Source organism: Gavialis gangeticus, unplaced genomic scaffold, assembly GCF_001723915.1.
Source record: "Gavialis gangeticus isolate Ggan-Ray unplaced genomic scaffold, GavGan_comp1, whole genome shotgun sequence".
NCBI classification, from domain to species: Eukaryota; Metazoa; Chordata; order Crocodylia; family Gavialidae; genus Gavialis; species Gavialis gangeticus.
The window spans coordinates 42,668,036-42,686,451 of record NW_017729008.1 but is presented as its reverse complement, the minus strand read 5'-3'; the positions used below and the strand labels follow the sequence as shown (position 1 = coordinate 42,686,451).

General features: G+C 49.6%; 2 protein-coding genes across 2 annotated transcripts in view; both read left to right on the top strand.

Annotated features, from left to right (window-relative positions):
• Positions 1 to 9,954, top strand: part of LOC109292318 (carboxypeptidase A1-like) — a 36,396-nt gene extending 26,442 nt beyond the window's left edge. Inside the window, exons 3-11 of the mRNA XM_019509720.1 lie at positions 2,139 to 2,273; positions 3,370 to 3,468; positions 4,452 to 4,553; positions 5,530 to 5,640; positions 6,625 to 6,735; positions 7,301 to 7,391; positions 8,270 to 8,469; positions 9,110 to 9,194; positions 9,755 to 9,954. Coding sequence (XP_019365265.1) covers positions 2,139 to 2,273; positions 3,370 to 3,468; positions 4,452 to 4,553; positions 5,530 to 5,640; positions 6,625 to 6,735; positions 7,301 to 7,391; positions 8,270 to 8,469; positions 9,110 to 9,194; positions 9,755 to 9,942 — 1,122 coding nt within the window. The 3' untranslated portion in view covers positions 9,943 to 9,954. The remainder of the gene's footprint in view (positions 1 to 2,138; positions 2,274 to 3,369; positions 3,469 to 4,451; positions 4,554 to 5,529; positions 5,641 to 6,624; positions 6,736 to 7,300; positions 7,392 to 8,269; positions 8,470 to 9,109; positions 9,195 to 9,754) is intronic.
• A 4,086-nt stretch (positions 9,955 to 14,040) lies between these two features.
• LOC109292274 (carboxypeptidase A1-like) overlaps positions 14,041 to 18,416 on the top strand; it is a 33,225-nt gene continuing 28,849 nt past the window's right edge. The window contains exons 1-3 of the mRNA XM_019509663.1: positions 14,041 to 14,105; positions 16,426 to 16,507; positions 18,264 to 18,398. Of these exons, the coding sequence (XP_019365208.1) occupies positions 14,041 to 14,105; positions 16,426 to 16,507; positions 18,264 to 18,398 (282 nt within the window). The remainder of the gene's footprint in view (positions 14,106 to 16,425; positions 16,508 to 18,263; positions 18,399 to 18,416) is intronic.

Here is an 18,416-nt window from a genome sequence, read left to right as displayed (position 1 = left end):
GCTCAGGTCCCTTCCGACCCGACCAACTATGAAACTATGGACTGAGTGAAAAACAACCTGCCGGGCTGTGAAATAGAAACTTCATGACCAGGCTCAGCAGACAGACAGAGTAATTGTGGCAGAAAAGCTAGCTTGATTAGTGGAACATCAAGCCCTTTAAAAAGAAAAGGGTCATTAACACCTGTGGCATGAAATGAGTTTAGAAGGGATCTAGTAGATTACAATGAGCCATTAAATAAATTTACCCTCTCAAACCCTACTTGACTAGAAATGCTGCTACCCCAGCCAGGCAGTTGGTTTTAAACTTTGGGTGGAGCAGGAATCAAAGGAGAGTCCAAATGCACCAGCGTGCCCCCTCTGGATCCGCCCTTGCAAACAGTCCCTTTCTGGGTATCTCAAACTGGTGTTTTGCCAGAATGAAAATGTGGATAATTAAATGATGCGATTCCCTCTCAGGTTGCAGCCACCATTTACATTTGTTTCATGAACACGTCACAGCCCAGACGGCTTTGCAGTACTTCGAACAGAGCCAGTGCCCTAAATATAGTTTCAACTGTTCATTTGAACGGTGAAGTTAATTTGCTCCACTCGTGCTCCTACCTACATGCTCCTACCTTACTTCCTGAGGACCTTCTAGGGCAGGGCTGTCCAGATTATTTGGCCCTTGGGGGCTTCTCACAGGCCAGTCAGCTCATGTTTGGTGACAGGTTGGCATGAAAGTGGTTTATCTATCAGCGTGGCGGCCAGAGCCTCTGTGTAGGCATAGCTCTGGAAGCCAGAAGGTGAAGTCTGTGGCCACTTGTTCCCACTTTTTCTCTGCTGATGTTACAGGTCACCAGCAGCAATCAAAGCCCCCAAATCTGGTGGTGGGAAAGGGGGGGCTGGGCGAGCAAGGGCAGCATTCTGGACGTGCTCCACCCCACCTGCTCCGGACACGCGGGTTGCAATTGAAGTACCTGTGGGCCAGAGGCAGCTATTTGGACAGCCCTGTTTTATCCAAGAGCAACTGGCAGGAGCAGCAATTTGCCTACAAATAGCACACAATCCTCACACGAATCATTTCCAATTCAGAACTTCGCACTTTTGCACTGGAAACTGAATTTGAAGAGTTTTACTCACCCAGTCCAGGGACAGAAACCAGACCATGTGACCCATGCATCCAACAAATCACAGATGTCAACTATTACATCCTGGACTCATAGCAAAGAAGGTCCCTCAGGAGGTCGTGTCCAGTCCAACTCCCTGCCCGAGACGGGATCCTCTTTATCTAAGTCATCCCATTCAAGTGCTTGTCTAACCTATTCCTAAACCTACGTGGTTGGCCGTGCTCCATGACTACGAGGCATGTTGCCCCAAGACATCACGAGCACCTGAACCTGCCGCAGGTGAAGCAGGAGCATGCAGGCTATCTGCAAGGCTGATGTGGATATAAAATATCCAGCGAATCATTCTGGATTAACCAATCAATTCTCGGTTAAATAAATGGGCCAAATTCAATAAGCACAGTGGTTGCAATGAAGCATTTCCCAGCCCCAGCAATGTTGCTGATCTCTGTTTAGCAGCTGCCACGCTAGTCATATCTCAAAATGTTATTTACTTAGCAAAAGTCACTTTTATCATTTCTTTTGTAAGATTCAGCAAGAATTCTTCTCACTTATTCACCTTCTACTGCATCCTTAGTGGTTTATATATACACAGGTCGATTAGCTGGTTTATTCAATAAATGCTTTTGGGATGCTTAATAATATGAGATCAAGATTCACAAGGCAAGCACGCAGTCACAGCACATGGGCTAGCATGGTTAAGACACACCTGTTTTTGTAGCAAGCGGCGCACGAGGGAGGGATGTAGCCAGTACCACATCTGGACACCCTGGACTCCCCAACCTGTATGACCAGTTACCTGGTTAGACGTCATCAACCAGGGCAGCCATGGGCAAGGGCCTAGAGCAAGATGCCCCTGTAGCAAGGTGGCTTCACCACTGTCCCTTTTTAGAGAAGAGGCACTCAGTGAGGCAAGAGACTATTATCACCATCACTTGCTGTGTTGACCCAACTCTCTGCAGTTTCTGGGAAGCTGTAGGTAGAACAAGACAGAGATGTGGATGGAGCTCACCTGTCTTTTCTCTTCTCAATCAGCTTGACTATTGGGCTGCCCCTGCCAAGCCTGACCTCCCGGTGGATATCAGAGTCCCCTTCCCGAGCCTCCAGCCTGTCAAAATCTTCCTGGAGTCTCATGGCATTCCCTACACCATCATGATAGAGGACGTGCAGGTAAGGGCTCCGGCGGTGACCACGTGCATATAGTGTTGCCACCCCGTGCGTTTAGGGAGAGACGGCGGTGAGGAAGGACAGACAGAGCGAGCAAAAGGCTGAGCTGGAAAAGCAAAAATCTCTTCCCATGGGACAAAACCCATCCCATCTTGGGGATGAAATGCAGTGGTGTAAGTGAAAGGTAGGCGACAGGGGCATGAGCTCTGGATGCTCGGTCAATAGGGGAACCTAAGTGGAGGTGGGGCGCGGAGGAGGCTTCATGTTCTGGCCACGTGGAGCAGAGCAGCCTCCCACCACTCCCCTGCTGCAAGGGGAAGTGTCAGATGTCATTGCCAAGGGCCAGGTTGACCCTTCCCTGGCCCTGCTACCCCTCAAATTCAAGGCTTTAGATCCTTGTTTGCCATATAAATCTGCAGCAGTTGCAAGGCCAGGAGAGGGCTGTTAGCGGTGATGCCTCTTCTAGAGGCTGTGACCTGCCATGGCTCTTGTAGCCATAGCCTCAAGCCCCTCTGCCTCCACTCTGGTGCTTCAGGGCACAAACCCTATCAGGTAAGAGCCTGCTGCTCAAGGCATGAATCCTACCAGTTACGCCCCTGGTGCAATGCCCCCCTTGTTGGCCAGGTCAGCAGAGAAGGATGAAGACTGAATGAGATTGAGCCCCAGCTCATTCTTACACCAAGCCCTTCCAGGCTACGGGTTCAGAGCCTGCACACCGAGCAGGACAGCGTGAGGGACGCTATTCCCATCTTACAGAGCTGTAGAAAATTGCAATATCTAGCCCCTTCCAGGAGCATGTTGTTTGCTAAGGCTATGTTTGCATAAAGCAAGGATTTGGTCTCAAGGGTGACTGCCTCCTGAATTTGAACTGGAAAGATTACAGCTGCTTTTTTGTGGGTGCTTAGGGCTTGTGACATCTTCTCTAGTGGTGACTACAAGAGGCCTGGTGGGGGCTGACAAAGCTATTCCTTTAGCTCAATCAGAAGGGAGTTGTGCTTGTTGGTGCAGAAGGTCCCTGGTTCATCTCAGCACGTGACAATCCTTTGGGAAGAAACAAATGCAAATGCTGCCCTCTTCTCTGTATGTGCTTTTTAAACAGACGTTGCTGGATGAGGAGAAAGAAGCCATGGAGAAGGCCAGAAAATTGGAGAGAAGCAGCAGCGGCTTTGATTTCTCCACCTACCACACCATAGAAGAGGTAATGCCCTCAGCTCTGGGCTCTCTCCCTTGTGGCCTGATGGTCCAAGCCAGGTAGTGGTCACACATAATCATACAATCGTAGAGAAGTCAGGCTGGAGGGGACCTCAAGAGGCCATCTAGTAAAAACCTCCTGCCGGAAGCAGGATTATCACTATCCAAACCATCTCATACATACCCATTGTCTAACCTCTTAGGAAAGCTACACAGACACAACACAAGGCATAACAACCTCATCTGCCACAGGAAAAGCAGGGGGACCACAGTACCCAACGTCCTGCCATTGCAAAGATTGTAAAAAATACACTCAAGAGATCCCAGCAAGAGGGCCACGTCGCCTGGTACATACCGATCCGACTCCATAGTCCATACCAATCTGTCCCCATAGTCCGCACCAATCTGACCAAACCTCGGGGTCTGTGCCCATGCTGTAGGTGAAAGGAAAAATATATACAGTGAGGTTCTGTCAGGAAAGGTGACATCAGCCGGATCTTCTTCTTGGTCCCTTCTTCTCGGGTTGGAAGCTAAACTTCAACCAAGAGAACCCAGCACATGCAAAGTTACATGCAAAGCTTCTGTCTTTGCATGCAACTACTCACACTTTCTGAGCAACTGGGCTTATTTGCTGGAAAACCACACTATTCATCCAGACTTGAGGTGTGTTCAGAGCCCAGGCTTGACGGTGGGTGATGGAAGCTTGCATAAGATCAGGGGGTGTCAACATTTATAAATAGTGACCCACAGAGTCATCCCAGGAGCCTTTTCACTGCTTCTCACGCTACTCTGCAGAAGAAATCATGGGAACTATGAGAGCTTCTGGCCTGCAGATATACAAGGCAGAGTGAATCCCCTCCGGTGAGCTGTCTTTGAGCAGGGTCCTGACAGTTGTAAGCAATTGGAAGTCGCCACTGAGAAGCTGAGACTGGCTGTTAGCTGGGAAAAAGGAAAGAATGATGAGCATGAGCTAAAAATGCTTCCTCTCAGATCTACAGCTGGATGGACGATCTCGTGGCCCAACATCCCAACCTGGTCAGCAAAATTCAGATTGGAGAGAGCTATGAAAAGCGGCCTCTTTATGTGCTCAAGGTAAGCAATCCTTGATGTGGCAATCATTCTTTGTGATCCCCCGCCAGCATGTGAGACATCCCATGGTAGTTGATTGAGAAACTACTTACCGTACACAGTGGGCGCATCTACACATGTGCATTTACTGCACAGTAACCAAAATTACTGCACAGTACAGGCGCACGTCTACACGTGCATGCCTGTACTGTATAGTAAATATGGTGACTTACGCCGACTTGAGCATAAATGCAGGTATCAAATTTATGCCTGATTAGTTACTTCGCAGTAATGCACGTGGAGACGACTTACTGCGCAGTAACATTGTGTGTGTGGACTGACTTGGGACCAACTTTAGTCCCAAGTCAGTCCACACACAGCGTTAATGTGCTTTAGTGCCTGTACATGTAGACACTGGCCGATTTCCACTTACAGCACAGTATTTACTGCACGGTAAATTTAAGCCGGTGTAAATGCACTCCCACTATGTAGTATGGCCATCCTTCGCCTTGCTTATCTATTAAACTATTTAATGAATACTTAAGCAGACTAGAGCTTTACAGTCCTACAGAGTATGGAAGAGATCAACCACAGACTTTTAATGGGGGAGAGAGAACAGCCATGAATTTGATAGATACCCATGGAGTTATATTCTTAAATATAAATCCCTAAGCCTCAAAATCTGACCGGAGATCCTGCGTCTGAGAGAAGTTCTGTGTGCTGTAATCAGCATGGAGAGTCCAGAGAAGAGTTATAACAATAACGAGAGACTCTAATTAAGGCATTCATCCAGCAGAGCCCAAGTGCAACTGCACAAGCTACTTGAAAAGGGTGGGCTCCTGTTTTACCTGGCTCCACAAGGCCATTCCAGCGAGATAACAAATTATAGGCCTCATAACCACAACAGCACCCTATGAACATGCAAGTGTGAGCACACAAGCCAGCAACACCTGGGCTGTAGCTAACGTAGGCATGTCCTGTTTGCTGACTTCTCTTGCAGTTCAGCACAGGGAGAACTGCGAAAACTCACCGTCCTGCCATTTGGATTGATACCGGCATTCACTCTCGGGAGTGGATCACCCAGGCGACTGGCGTGTGGACGGCCAACAAGGTAATGCCTAGTAAATACCACTCTTTCCCAAAGAGCTTAGACATATCAGGGGCAGGCTGAAAGTCAGATTTATGGGGGTATCTGTTGCACCCAGGTCTTATTGACCTGAATTCGAGTGGAATTCACTCTTGGTAGAACCATAGACTTGCAGGGCTGGAAGGGATTTCAAGGGACTATCCCATAGAGCCCCTTGCACTAAGACATGGTCAAGTATAGACAGACCATCCCCAACACTATTGGCCTAATCCAATGGAGGAGATTCTCCAGCTTCCTGAAGTAGCCAGCTCCAGTGCCTCATCACCTTAGCAATGAGACGTTTCTTGAAATCCAGCGTAAGATCTTCCCTGCTGCCATTAAAGTGGTTTGCTCCTGTCCTGTCCCCACTGGCTATGGAGAAAAATTGATCACCATGCTCATTATAACAGTATTGCACATACTGGATCTCTGTTATTGTGGTTCCTCTGGATCATTTCTCTTCTAGACCATGTTGGACCCAAAAATTGGTAGATTAGTGCCTCTTGGGGTCCTTGTCATGTGGACACTAGAAAGTCAGCTGAGATTTAGCAGCTAATTTTTGGATTCATAGGTTTCAGGGCAAGACTGAACCTAAAGATCCTCTAGTCTGGCCACCTACATACCGCACACCATTAAATCTCATTCAGTTGCTGCTTCATTGAGCCAAATAATTTACCTTTGGGTAAAGCAACTTTTCAAAAGGCATTGAGGCTGGAAGACCTCAAGAGCTGGGGAATCTACCACTCCTCTTGGCAGCTTGCTGAGAAAGGTGCGTGCCTAATTTCATATCTGCAATTCTGTCTGGCCGCTGCTTGAAGCCATTGGATCTTGGTTCACCTTCCTTCTAATGTTAGGCCTTGACTCATACTGTACGCTGGGTTGTTGTGGGAACGGTAATAGATCAGCTGCTAGGAGTCCCTGCACTAACAAAGTGGAGCCCAAGATAACACAGCTCTTCTCTCCATGCAGATAGCCACTGAATATGGCAAGGATGCCTCCCTCACTGCCATTCTAACCAGCATGGACATTTTCCTTGAGATAGTCACCAACCCTGATGGCTTTGCTTACACTCACAGCCAGGTAAGTACCTCTGCAGGAATAGGGGTTTTCAGTCCTCAGTCCTATTGCCTGTGAATGCAGGGACAGCTTTAGATACAAGCCACATAAGGGACTTTTTGGGGGCATGGGCATTTTCTTGCAAGAGGTTGTCCTGTCCATGCTGCTGTCATCGCCATCAGGCCCTATGTCTCCTTTCCGCTACATCTGGACAGAGCTCTGTTTGTTGGGATTTGTGGTGTCTGCATGGTACCCCTCTGTAAGAGCTGAAGGATGAGTGTGGGTTGGGGAACAGTTGACCCAGATTAGGTAAGGTAGCTGCATTTTGGCCCTCTGTGCTTTGAACAAGAGGTTATCCCCATTTCTGGGATACTGGGTCAAAGGTGTTGGAGATGGCTGAAGACAGACACTCAGTGACTACCTCTTAGAGGCATTTTTAGTTGGTGCCTCCTTGCAAGGCCATTGTGGTATAGTACTAACCACACCATGCAGTCTTTGCACTGTTCTGCTCCTGTTGGGTGAACACCGAGCCCAGATTTGAGACCTCGCTGTGATCACAACCCCACGGTCTGTGTCTGCTTCCTCCTAGAACCGCATGTGGCGTAAGACCCGGTCCATCAATGCTGGATCTTCCTGTAAAGGTGTAGACCCCAACAGGAACTGGGATGCAGGCTTTGGAGGTATGGAACGGCCTGGGGCATGCTGGGGAGCTGTTAATCCCAACTGCATTTCATTTCAGAATAAACCCATGCTTGGGGACTGAGGCTGCAGATCCAGCTGTTTCTTAATTTTAGGAAACAAACCACATGTTAATACTCTGTTATGGTGGAGTAATAGGTTCTGAAAGAAGAGATCCTTGCCTCATCTGCCTGGCTGACAGCAAACTGTTCATTAAATATTCACTTCTTAAAGATGCCCGCTCGCATATAAGTAACACGTAAGCTATCCAGAACATGTAGCTCCTGTGGTCATTGCAACTTTGCTAACAAGGCTTTGGTATGGGACTCTAATAATCATATTAGCTACTGTATAATCGCTTCATTGGCATTAGAGTATGGGAAGATGTTGTCCACAGTTTTCAAAATTGCACAGCCCTTTTACAATGCTGGAACACTGCCTAATGGTGTCTGATGGATTCGGTGGCATTTGGAAGTTGAAATTAGGAGCCTGTAACTTGTCTGGTTTCTTACTGTGGAAGCAAACTCCAATGAGGTTGAATATTAGGAAAAACTTTCTCCCAAGGAGGGTGGGGAAGCACTGGAACGGGTTACCCAGAGAGGTGGTGGACTCTCCATCCTTGGAGGTTTTGAAGACCCAGGTAGACAAAGCCTTGGCTGGGATGATGCAGTTGGGGCTGGTCCTGCTTGGAGCAGGGGTTGGACTAGATGTGGTCCCCTGAGGTCTCTTCCAGCCTCATTTTCTGTGATTCTATAAAGGTGGACTAATTCTCCCAATAAACATGCACCCACCAATCATTCCCACTAATGCATACTCCCATTTCATAAGTATGGGGTTGGGTACCGGGTATTAATTTGCTGCCTTTTCTGCTTGATCATAGGCCCTGGTGCCAGCAACAATCCCTGCTCAGAAACCTACCATGGACCTCACCCCTTCTCCGAGAGTGAAACAAAGTCCATTGCAGACTTCATCCTTGGCCATGGAAACGTGATGGCCGCGATCTCCATCCACAGTTACTCTCAGATGCTGATGTTCCCTTATGGCTACAAGGACGAGCCTGCTCCTGACCATCAGGAACTGGTGAGGAGCTCAGCTCCCAACAGTATATGCAAGGAGAGCTAAAGCAGCCACATGCTGGAGTCTGGTTGCTCAGGGGATTTAGGAGGGGAGAGATGCTCGGATGTTCAGCGCTGGGCTATGGGGTGACTGAAAGCCATTGTCCAGCTGAAGGCTAACTTTGAAACAGCTTGGTGGTCTCAGCCCTTTCAGCAGATAGGAGTCCCTGTCTTCAAACTCACCACCCTTAGTGGCAGCAGCAGCTTCAACGTCATGGTCAGAGAGCGAGTCGGGGTCTCTGCTTTAGAGATGGCCCCTCTGGGTCAGCCTGGAGGCACCTGGACTGACCTCTTGGGCCATCATTTGCAGTCCTCCTACACCGTTCAGTTCGGTCTGTGTCCCTCCTCCAGTGCTGCAGGCCATTCATCACCTTTGTGAGACCCTCTTTACCACCCCAGATTTTAAAAAGTCCCCCCCTTTCATGAAGTAAGGTACAGGTGTGTGCATGTGTGTCTGGGAGACAGAGAGAAACACAAACAGAAAATAAAGAGGTGATAAAAACAATTTCCCTCCCACTGCTGTTACCTGAAGGAAGGGAGGGAGGGATCTTTTCACTGAATATTCAAGCACCTCCCGATCATCGACTTCTTCTCCTTGTTGGCAGGACGATCTAGCCAAAGAGGCAGTGGATGCCTTAGCTGCGGTGCACGGGACTCGGTACACCTACGGGAGCACGATGCACACCATTTGTAAGTTCTCCGGCATTCAGGTGGGGCAGTGCAAAAGCAGATCTCTGCTGTATTGCTCTGCTCTCCACGCATACCTAGTGATCCCAGAGCTGGGCTCGCAGCACTGCTGTTACTGCTGGACCCGTGCTGACGTGTTCCTTCAGCTGTGGGAGCAGCAATGAATATTGAGACCTCTGAAATCCCCATGGCCAGAATCCTTCTAGAACAAATTTTGAGTAATTTCTGGGTAATTTCCAGCTGCAGAGCAGTGCATTGTGGGATGCCTCTGGTCCGTTTCCAAGCTTGTGGTGCATGGTTCACTCAGGGATCAAAGCTGTGCTGATGGCATGAGTTATATGGACCCGAGATGATGACCCAATCTCATGCTGCAGCCAGCAAGCTGAACTGATGCTTGGCCAAAGCTGGTGAGAAGATGAATGCAGAACCACAGCATAAACCTCAAGGTTCAGGCACAGCGAGGCGCCTTTACATCTAGTATCATCAGCATCTGGGATTCACCATCGTGGTCTTGTTTAAATGCTCATTTTTAATTCCATGTCTTGGGTTTTTGCTGTTTCCAGACCAAGCTGATGGTATCACCATTGACTGGACCTATGATAACGGTGTCAAGTACTCCTACACCTTTGAGCTGCGGGACACCGGCCGTTACGGCTTCCTCCTGCCGGCCAGTCAGATCATCCCAACGGCTGAGGAGACATGGCCGGCTCTGACGAAGATCATGGATCATGTCCACAAACATCCCTATTAACAAAACAAACCATGAGTTGCAGCTGACGAGCTGCTTGGAGGCCTAATCCTTAAACCAATCCTTGTGAGTGGGCATCACACCAAATAAAGGACGCAGCTCCACACCTTATACTTATGTGCTGTATTTTTTCTGCTACCAAGTGGTCATTACTGATTAATTAGGAAGGCTCCCTGACCCCAGCCTCTTCAAAACTCTTGTCACCCTACGACATCGCCCATAGTCCCTTCTGTAACAGCCAAAACTTAGAAAGAGAGACTGATGCTCCTGGTACAGCCCTTTGTTATACATGGGAGCTAGAAGGAACATGCTCGTACCAATAATGGGCCAAATCTAACATCCATTAGGTGTTACGTTGGGTGGGCATATTGAACACAATCTGGTTTCTATCGCTTGTGAGTGCTGTTTGGGGAACCTTGCATGCCAGATCCAGACCCAACTGTGGTCATGGGGCAAGGGATTAAGGCACCTATCACCTTTTCCTCCACTGCTGACATATGTCTTCCGGGGGGGACTCTATACCCCAGATTTCAGTGGCAGGCCCCATCCAGCAAACCCTGCTATTGAACTCCTGACCCATCTGGGAGCCCCACGGCTACGTGACATCTCTCTGCAGGCCAGATCCAGCCCACGAACCTGATCTTTGATATGGCCAAGGTCCTATCCGACTGCCTTGGAGCCCCCAGCCCATTTACGGCCGAGTCAGTTGGGGTTGGTTTTGGCCTTGAGTCTAGAGAGAGGCTCAAACTCAGGCCTCTGGAAGTGTAGTGAGACGCCGTAACTGCACAGCAGAGTTTGGCTTCATCCTAAAACTTTATGCTGATGATAAGACTCATACGTTCTTCATCGTGGAGGATCTCAGGACATTTCAGTGAGTTAGCAAGCTGCTCTGGTTCTCCACTTCTCTAAACCGTGGTCACCTCTGCCATGGCACATGGGTAGCACCTGAAAGGACGGGGAGATTTTTTTGCAGGTGGAACAAGGCCTATTCATCTGCTTAAGTAACAAGGGAAGAGTCTGGCCTAAAGGAATTGCCTAAGCTGGAGTTTGGGAGTTGTGTGTCTGGGCTGGATATATCACCCATCCAGGCACAAACCAAACCAGTGCTGACCAAGCTGGCTGCCACATCTGCAAAGGTTTACCCTACAGTCCCTCAGAGACAGGCTTTGGAGCCTCCCCCTTAGCCACACTTCTGCGGCTTGGCTTGGGCCCCTTGACTGTGGCCAAGGTTTACTACAGACCCCGAGTCATATGGCCCCATGGATGAGCAATGAATCCATGGACCAGGTTTGGCAGCTGGTGCTGCCCCAGCTAGGGCTGGCCCCCACCCAGCCATCTGGGGCTGGTGAAGCCCAGGCCCGATCCAGCTGCACCAGGCTTGGAAAACTGGAGGTGGAGCAGAGGCAATGTTGATCACCACTGCAGCCCTGCTGCCAAATTTCCAGACTGGTTTGCAAGCTGGGGGTTGAGCACACCTGGTCCGAACTGTTTCAAGCCAAATCACTCTTAGATGATCTCTGCCCACCAAATCCCAACATGACCCCTTGTTTGGGAAATGTTGATGAACTTCAGCTTAGACCTGGAGTCAATGAGGCTTCATCCCACCATCCCACCCCCAAACTCTGGGTCCTGACCCAAATATTTTTGCTATCCAATAAGTTCCCAATCCCTCTGGGGCTCCTGCTATATTCTGAGCCTCCTTGATGACCTGTATCATGGCATTAGGGGTGGTCTCTCCTCACAGCCAGGCTGCCATATGACTTGGGGTCTGTTGCCAGCCTTGGCCATTTTCAAGGGGCATGGGACATGCTGCAGAGGTGTGGTGAAGCAGAAGGCCCCACAGCCTGTTTCTGAGTGACTACAGAGTGACCCTTTGCAGATGGGGCAACCATCTGGATCAGCAAAGTAAAGAAAGCCATCAATATCTCCAGCCAGCAACATCTCCAGTAAGCAGATCCACTTAAACAGAGCACGAGGCCTGAAAAGCAACATAGTAAGGGAAGACCATGCATTAAATAATCCAAATATACTGCATCAGAGCTTTGCCTTAATCTGTCAGCAGTAGTGATTGTTGTAATCAAATGTATTAGACGCTATTTTGCTAGAAAATATATTTGTTAAGACACTTAGATAAGTTATAACAAAACCTCCCCAAAACAGCCTTGTCAGAGAAGACTGTAAACTAAGGTAAAGAAGAAACGGGACAGTGTTGAACATCATTCCACAATGGCCAAGGACAGGAGATAAGAAACCCTTCCACTTACTTTACCAAGGACATAAATCTCAACTAACTAATACTTTCCAAGTCTACAAGAGATCTGGTTCAGTTCAGTCCCCAACGTTTCAGTGAAACAAAGACAGTTAAATAAAGTCACTCAAAGAATTTCTTAGACTAATTCTTCTATAAATATAGGGTATAGGTGAGGGAAATTTGGAGAATCCATCAAATTCAAGAAAACCTGCAGCCAAGCTGTGTGCCACACTCTTCCCCCTTCTCGAGTCTGCCCAGCCAGTATAGGTATGTGTTGCCTATGTTGTGTTGTCATCAGTAGCCAGATGGACTTTGGGATAATTGTTTTTGTGTTTTGGGGTGTAAGCAATAAAAGGCCAGGTTGCTGACCTGACCTACTGACGACACACCTACCAATGCAGGCCCGGATGCCGTTAGCCTTCTTGGCAACAAGGGCACACTGCTGGCTGCTATTCAACTTGTCCACTGTCACCCCCAGGTCCTTTTCTGCAGAGCTGCTGCCCAGCCCCTCAGCCCCAGCCTGTACTGGTGCATGGGATTGCTCCATCCTAAGTGCAGGACTTTGCACTTGTCCTTGTTGAACCTCATGAGATCCCTTTTGGCCCAATCCTCCAATGTGTCTAGGTCACTAAATCCTAGCCTGACCCTCCAGCGTATCTACTACTTCCCCCAGCTTAGTGTCATCCATGAACTTGCTGAAGGTATGCTCCATCCCATCTTCCAGGTCATTGATGAGGAAGGCACTGAACAAAACCAGCCCCAAGACTGACCCCTGGGACACTCCACTTGACACCGGCTGCCAACTAGGCATTGAGCCATTGATTACTACCCTCTAAGCCCCATGCTCCAGCCAGTTTCCTATCCAACAGCAGGCTGAACAGACACTTGGCTGGGATGGTTTTTGTCAGGGATGATCCTTCCTTGAGCAGCTAGACTAGACGACCTTGTGAAGATCCTTCCAGCCCAACTCTCCTATGACCCTATGTCTTACTTAGGGAGCTACCTCAGCAAAGCACACTCACACTGGACCCCCCTCTCCCCCAAAAAGTGTTCCCCACAATCACTCCAGGTAGAATTCAGCCTACTTAGCCTCTTTGCTCACAAGAGCTCCCTTAGCCAGCAGCAGTAGGAAGCCTTTTACGCACTTGATGCATCCAACAACCAGAAAAGGAAAACATGCCCACACGTGACACCAACAGATTGCAGACAAGGCCATTCCTTCTCCAGGGGGACGGTAGGACTTATTTAGCATCTTCCTCATGGTTGGGGTAGATCCCACATCCCACTACCCCTCTAGTTGCACAAGACACTTTCACCCACGGCTGCTATGCACTTCCTCCAAAAACAGCCCCCAGCTCAAAACACACCCAGCCACTGCCCTTGGCTGTAACACTCAATCCCTTGGGTAGCAGAAGATAGGAGCAGGGATCAGCAGAGATGATCACACAGGGAGGCTTTTTATGTGCCTCTAGGATGTCCAGAGTGGCTGGTGCCAGCCCAGCTCCCTCCTATTCATCTACTGCAAACAAGACCTGGTGCTGCAGAATAAGGCAAGTGAGGATGCTGAGGTCAGGCCTGCATGGAGATGACAAAAGCTACCGCAACGCCGTCTGACCAGGTGGCATGTTCTCAGGCATCAATCAAGGAGCAGCTGCTCAGGTCAGGGCTTTTCCAACAGGGCAGGGGCAGAGTCGGGGGAACTGGAACAGCTGGGGATGGCAGGACTTGGCTGCCAGATCTAAGGACTTGTCAGCACAAGGTAGCAGTAGAAGCCACCCCAGGGCAGCAGCAGTATTTAAGATGCCCCTGAGTCATCCCCGTTTCTCGGTGCATGCCTTGCTCTGCTGAAAATGAGGGGACTCGTGGTACTGGCAGCCCTCCTGGCGGCTGCCTTTGGCACTGAGGTCTTTGTCGGGTAGGTAGCCAGGAGGGAGCGTAATCAATCGGGATCTCTCTGTTTCAGCAGCTCGGCCAGTCGATGGAGCACAGGGGTTACAAAAAGGACGGCGTAAGGCCCCAGACTTGCAATTCCTCCCCCTGCAGCCGCAGCTGGGAGAGTTTTTCTGCCTTGCACAGGAATTGCTTTGCTGGTCACCCGTGGAGAGGGCGAGAGGGATGGGAATGGGATGGTTTTGCTTGGCAGACCCCTGCCGCCGGCCACGGAGCCCAGGTTGGTCACAGAGCCTGGGCTGCTTGCAGCAGGCAGCCACGAGGCTGCAAGTGGTTGCATCAGGGTCTGGAGCCACAGCCTTGCTGGTTGCTGGCAGCAGGTGCATGTGCACCTTGGGGCGGACAGCGGGGAAGTGGCCTGGGCCATGCTGCCACAACAAGGATCGGGCCCCTTGTGACTCCCCGCTCTCTGCCCCTGGCATGCCAACATCTTCCACGTCGAGGTTGCGGGGTTTTTTGGCACTTGGGCCACAAAGGTTGCTGACCTCTGGTCTGGATGGACCATCCACAGGCTGAAGCCAGGGCTTCTCCCGCTGCCCCAGCCGAGCTTGGCTGGTCCCAGGCTTCTGCCCTTGCCCCCCTGCCTTCAGCGCAGCCAGCTCCACACACCCTCCTCAGGCCAGGCTCCTGCGAGGACTGAGCACAGCCAGCACCCTGGGTTTAATCCTATCTAAGGTCAGACAACACTCCTCAAACCTTCCTTCTCCAGGTGGGTAACCAAAGCAGGTCTCTCCCTTCAGAGAAACCAAAGGAGAGCAGCGCTGAAGTCCACCTCCCCACTAGAGCTGGGAGCTTCATAGTCATAGATAATGAGGGTGGGAAGGGACCTCAGGAGGTCACATCTAGTCCAAGCAGGACCAGCCCCAACTATCTTATCCAAGCCAGGGCTTTGTCTAGCCAGGTCTTCAAAACCTCCAAGGATGGAGACTCCACAACTTCTCTGGGTAGCCTGTTTGAATGCTTTACTAAGAAAAGGTGGGGTACTCGATATACCCACCTCCCCCTTGAAATCTCCCCCATGATCTCAGCTGGTTAGACATGGGCACCATCCTTCAGCAGAGGTTTCACATCCCTTCCAAAACCTTTTTCACAATGAGCTATGCTAGGCCTGGGCACCCTGGATCACACCTTGCTGTGTGAGTTGGTAACCCTTACCTATGCAAAAGAGAAAACAGCACCAACCTTTGTATATCTTGAGTAGATGCTGGGCAACAATCCCCATCTGACGCCTCTCCATTGTGTGGTCTTATTGCCAGTGAAGTCTGACTGCCAGGACTTGTTTCTCCCTGAGGCAAGGACTGGATTGTCTTCTCTGTCTGGACCAGATTGATTAATGGACAGCCCGGTCCACAGGTCTCAGGGCTGAGAAGTAAGAGACCTAGCAAGCGAGTCAGCTAGTGAGACACAGAGCACTTCCTTTCATCTCTATGCTTCACCTTCCCCACATGCAAGGGAGAAAATGGCACCTGTCTACAGGTGTCAAGAGATGCAGCATCTCTCCAAGCAGCCCTTGGATCTGGGAGCTGAGGGTTCGTCCTACTGGTGGACCCCGCAGGGATGCCCAGTCGCATCTCAGCCAGGTGGGTGCCATGACTAGGAGCAGGCAAAATGGTTTCAATCAACAGCAAATTCACCACGAGTGGAGGTTTGGGGAAATGGAAGATAATTGGCAAAATCAGGTCACACCCAGCAAATAGTTTCAGCAGGAGAAAAAAAAAGGACATAAAAATAGTTTTGGTGTTTCCAAAACAGATGGTTCTCCTCTGGGGAATGCCCATGTGTTTCACAGTGAAGTTTCCCAAATGGGACCTTTTGGACTTTGTATATGGGTGCAGCATTTTCAGCTGAAAAAATGAGCAAAAATGTTAAGAGAAAAAGATGGTTTTTTTAATTGGAAAAAGGCATCTGAAAGTGTAACCGAAGCTTTGGTTTGGGGAGTAATGCAACGAGGCAGGGATTGGATTGTCTTCTCTGTCTGCATCAGGACGATGTGTGGACAGCCCAGTCCAGAGGCTGGGCCCTAGGGATGAGAAGGGCCTTGAAATAAAAGTCGGGAAGGAAGGAGGGCGCCTTTTTTTTTTTAATCAAAACCACCTGTAAATATCTGCTTCAGTTTGACTTGAGCAACATTTCTCTCCTGATTTTCAGACAGAAAATTGGGAGACTGACTAAAAACAGCTCGGCTCCAGCTCTGCCCCCAAGAGCTGTGCACCCTTCCTTTCCCCCCTGCCATCTTGCCTCCCCATGTCAGATGTGTCCTCCATGATGTCTCTCCCTCTCTGCAGACACCAGGTGCTCCGCATCTCCATGACCAATGAGGCACAGGTCGAGAAGATGAAGGAGCTGGAGACGATGGACCACCTACAGGTAATGAGCAGGCAGGGACGGGGAAAGGCCTCGGTGGATACGTGCAATAAATTTGGCACTGGGAAAAATCTCCAGATTAGCAACTCAGATGGCATCAACTGCACCATGGGAACTGACCTGGCTGGTTTCCATGGGCAGGATCGCCAAGCTCACACCCTGGCAGGCTGATCTCATCCCCTCCCATCTTGCCCCTGGCCTCTCCACACCCCTCCTGTTTCCTCACTGGGGTGGGAGATGCAGAGGAACGCCCTGCAATGCCCACCCGCAGCTGAACAGAGGTTCGCTGAAGGGTGGCAATCGCCGACCCCTTGCTATTGACTCCTAAAAGCCAAACTTTGCCAGGCAAAGCACGTAAGTCATGAGACATCACTTGAGAGAAGCCATCAATGACATCGCAGGTCAATTTACCCAGCATCATGCGTAGCAAACTGATACCAGCTGCTCCACAGACATTCGTGTGCTTGGAAAATATCCTCAGTGGTGTTCCCCCCAAACGCTACATGGTGCAACAAAGCCACTAGATGGACATGGCGCAGCCCATCTGCAAAAACCTAGGGCCACTCATTTATGTACCAAAATCTTAAAGGCACAACGTGTCCCAATGCTAGCAGTTTTCTCATGCAGCCCAGGCCTGAGTCTGTTCCCCCTCAGATCCATGCCATACCACTGACTACAACAGATTATCCTGTCTTCTCCTGCGTATTTGAGCCCAAGCCCCCTGGCAGCTCGCACTGCATCCTTCTGCCAAGACTTCTCTGTAGCCTGAAAGGGAGCACAGCAGGACTATAACAAATTTACCAGTTGAAGGTGGGCTCTGAGCCACCCATGATACAGTGAGGATGCAAAGACAGCATAGAGAGCTAGCCTCACATTGCCATAGTCCTCCAGTGCCTTCCCACAATTCCTGGACACTTCATTTTACACTATGAGTGTGTCTCAGGTCCATAGGTTCAGTGATAATTTGGATAAGACTCAAGAACCTCTGAAAGAATTTTAAAAGCCATGTATGGTCTGAAATCAAATGGAAAATTTATCCACTATAGGTGCATATACACGTGCACTTTAATGTGCAGTAGCCTATTCTACTACGCTTTAAAGTAGCACATAAAAAACCATGCTAATACACTAATGCACAGTAGAATAGGCTACTGCGCATTTAGCATCACCTAAAAAGCATGCACTTGTCCTACTTTGCATGAGCGCAGCCTAACGTCAATTTATTTATTACCTCATACTGGCGGTACTAAATTTAATGTGCATTAGGAAAAGTGCATTAATGCACATGTAGACACGCCCATAGTTTGAGTTTTGCCTTGAGTCTATGGGTAAAACTCAGGGCACAAGAAGTGGATGTACCTTTAGGCTAGAGGTGGGGGCTGACCCAGGCCCACATACCAGCCATGCCTAGAGTCTGGAGGCTTTTAAAGCCAGAGTTGGTCCTTTAGAAAGAGAAACTGGAATCCAAAATGGGGGTTGGCTCTTCCTTCTGATCAAACCTGAACTAAAGACCTGCAGGTCACACAGCACCAGTCACAGTCCATGCTTCTCTCCAAGGACTCAGTCACCATCCATCAGTAAGTAACTTCCTTCATCCTCAGACCCTTGTCAAACCATATGGAGGGGTAACGTGCCCCGATACTATATGTGATGGTGCAGCTGAAGTGCCTTGAACCTCTCTCCCTAATCTGTGCTGGCGGTTGTGCTCAGGAATTTCTAACCCTGCTGGGGGTGGTTGTCTTGCTTTTCCCTTCCTCAGCTGGATTTCTGGGTAAGCCCATTACACCCGGAAAGACCTGTGGATGTACGAGTCCCTTTTACCAGCCTCCAAGCCGTCAAAGTCTTCTTGGAACAAAACAACATCCAGTATTTCATCCTGATAAAGGACCTACAGGTCAGTGCCAGAGCTGCA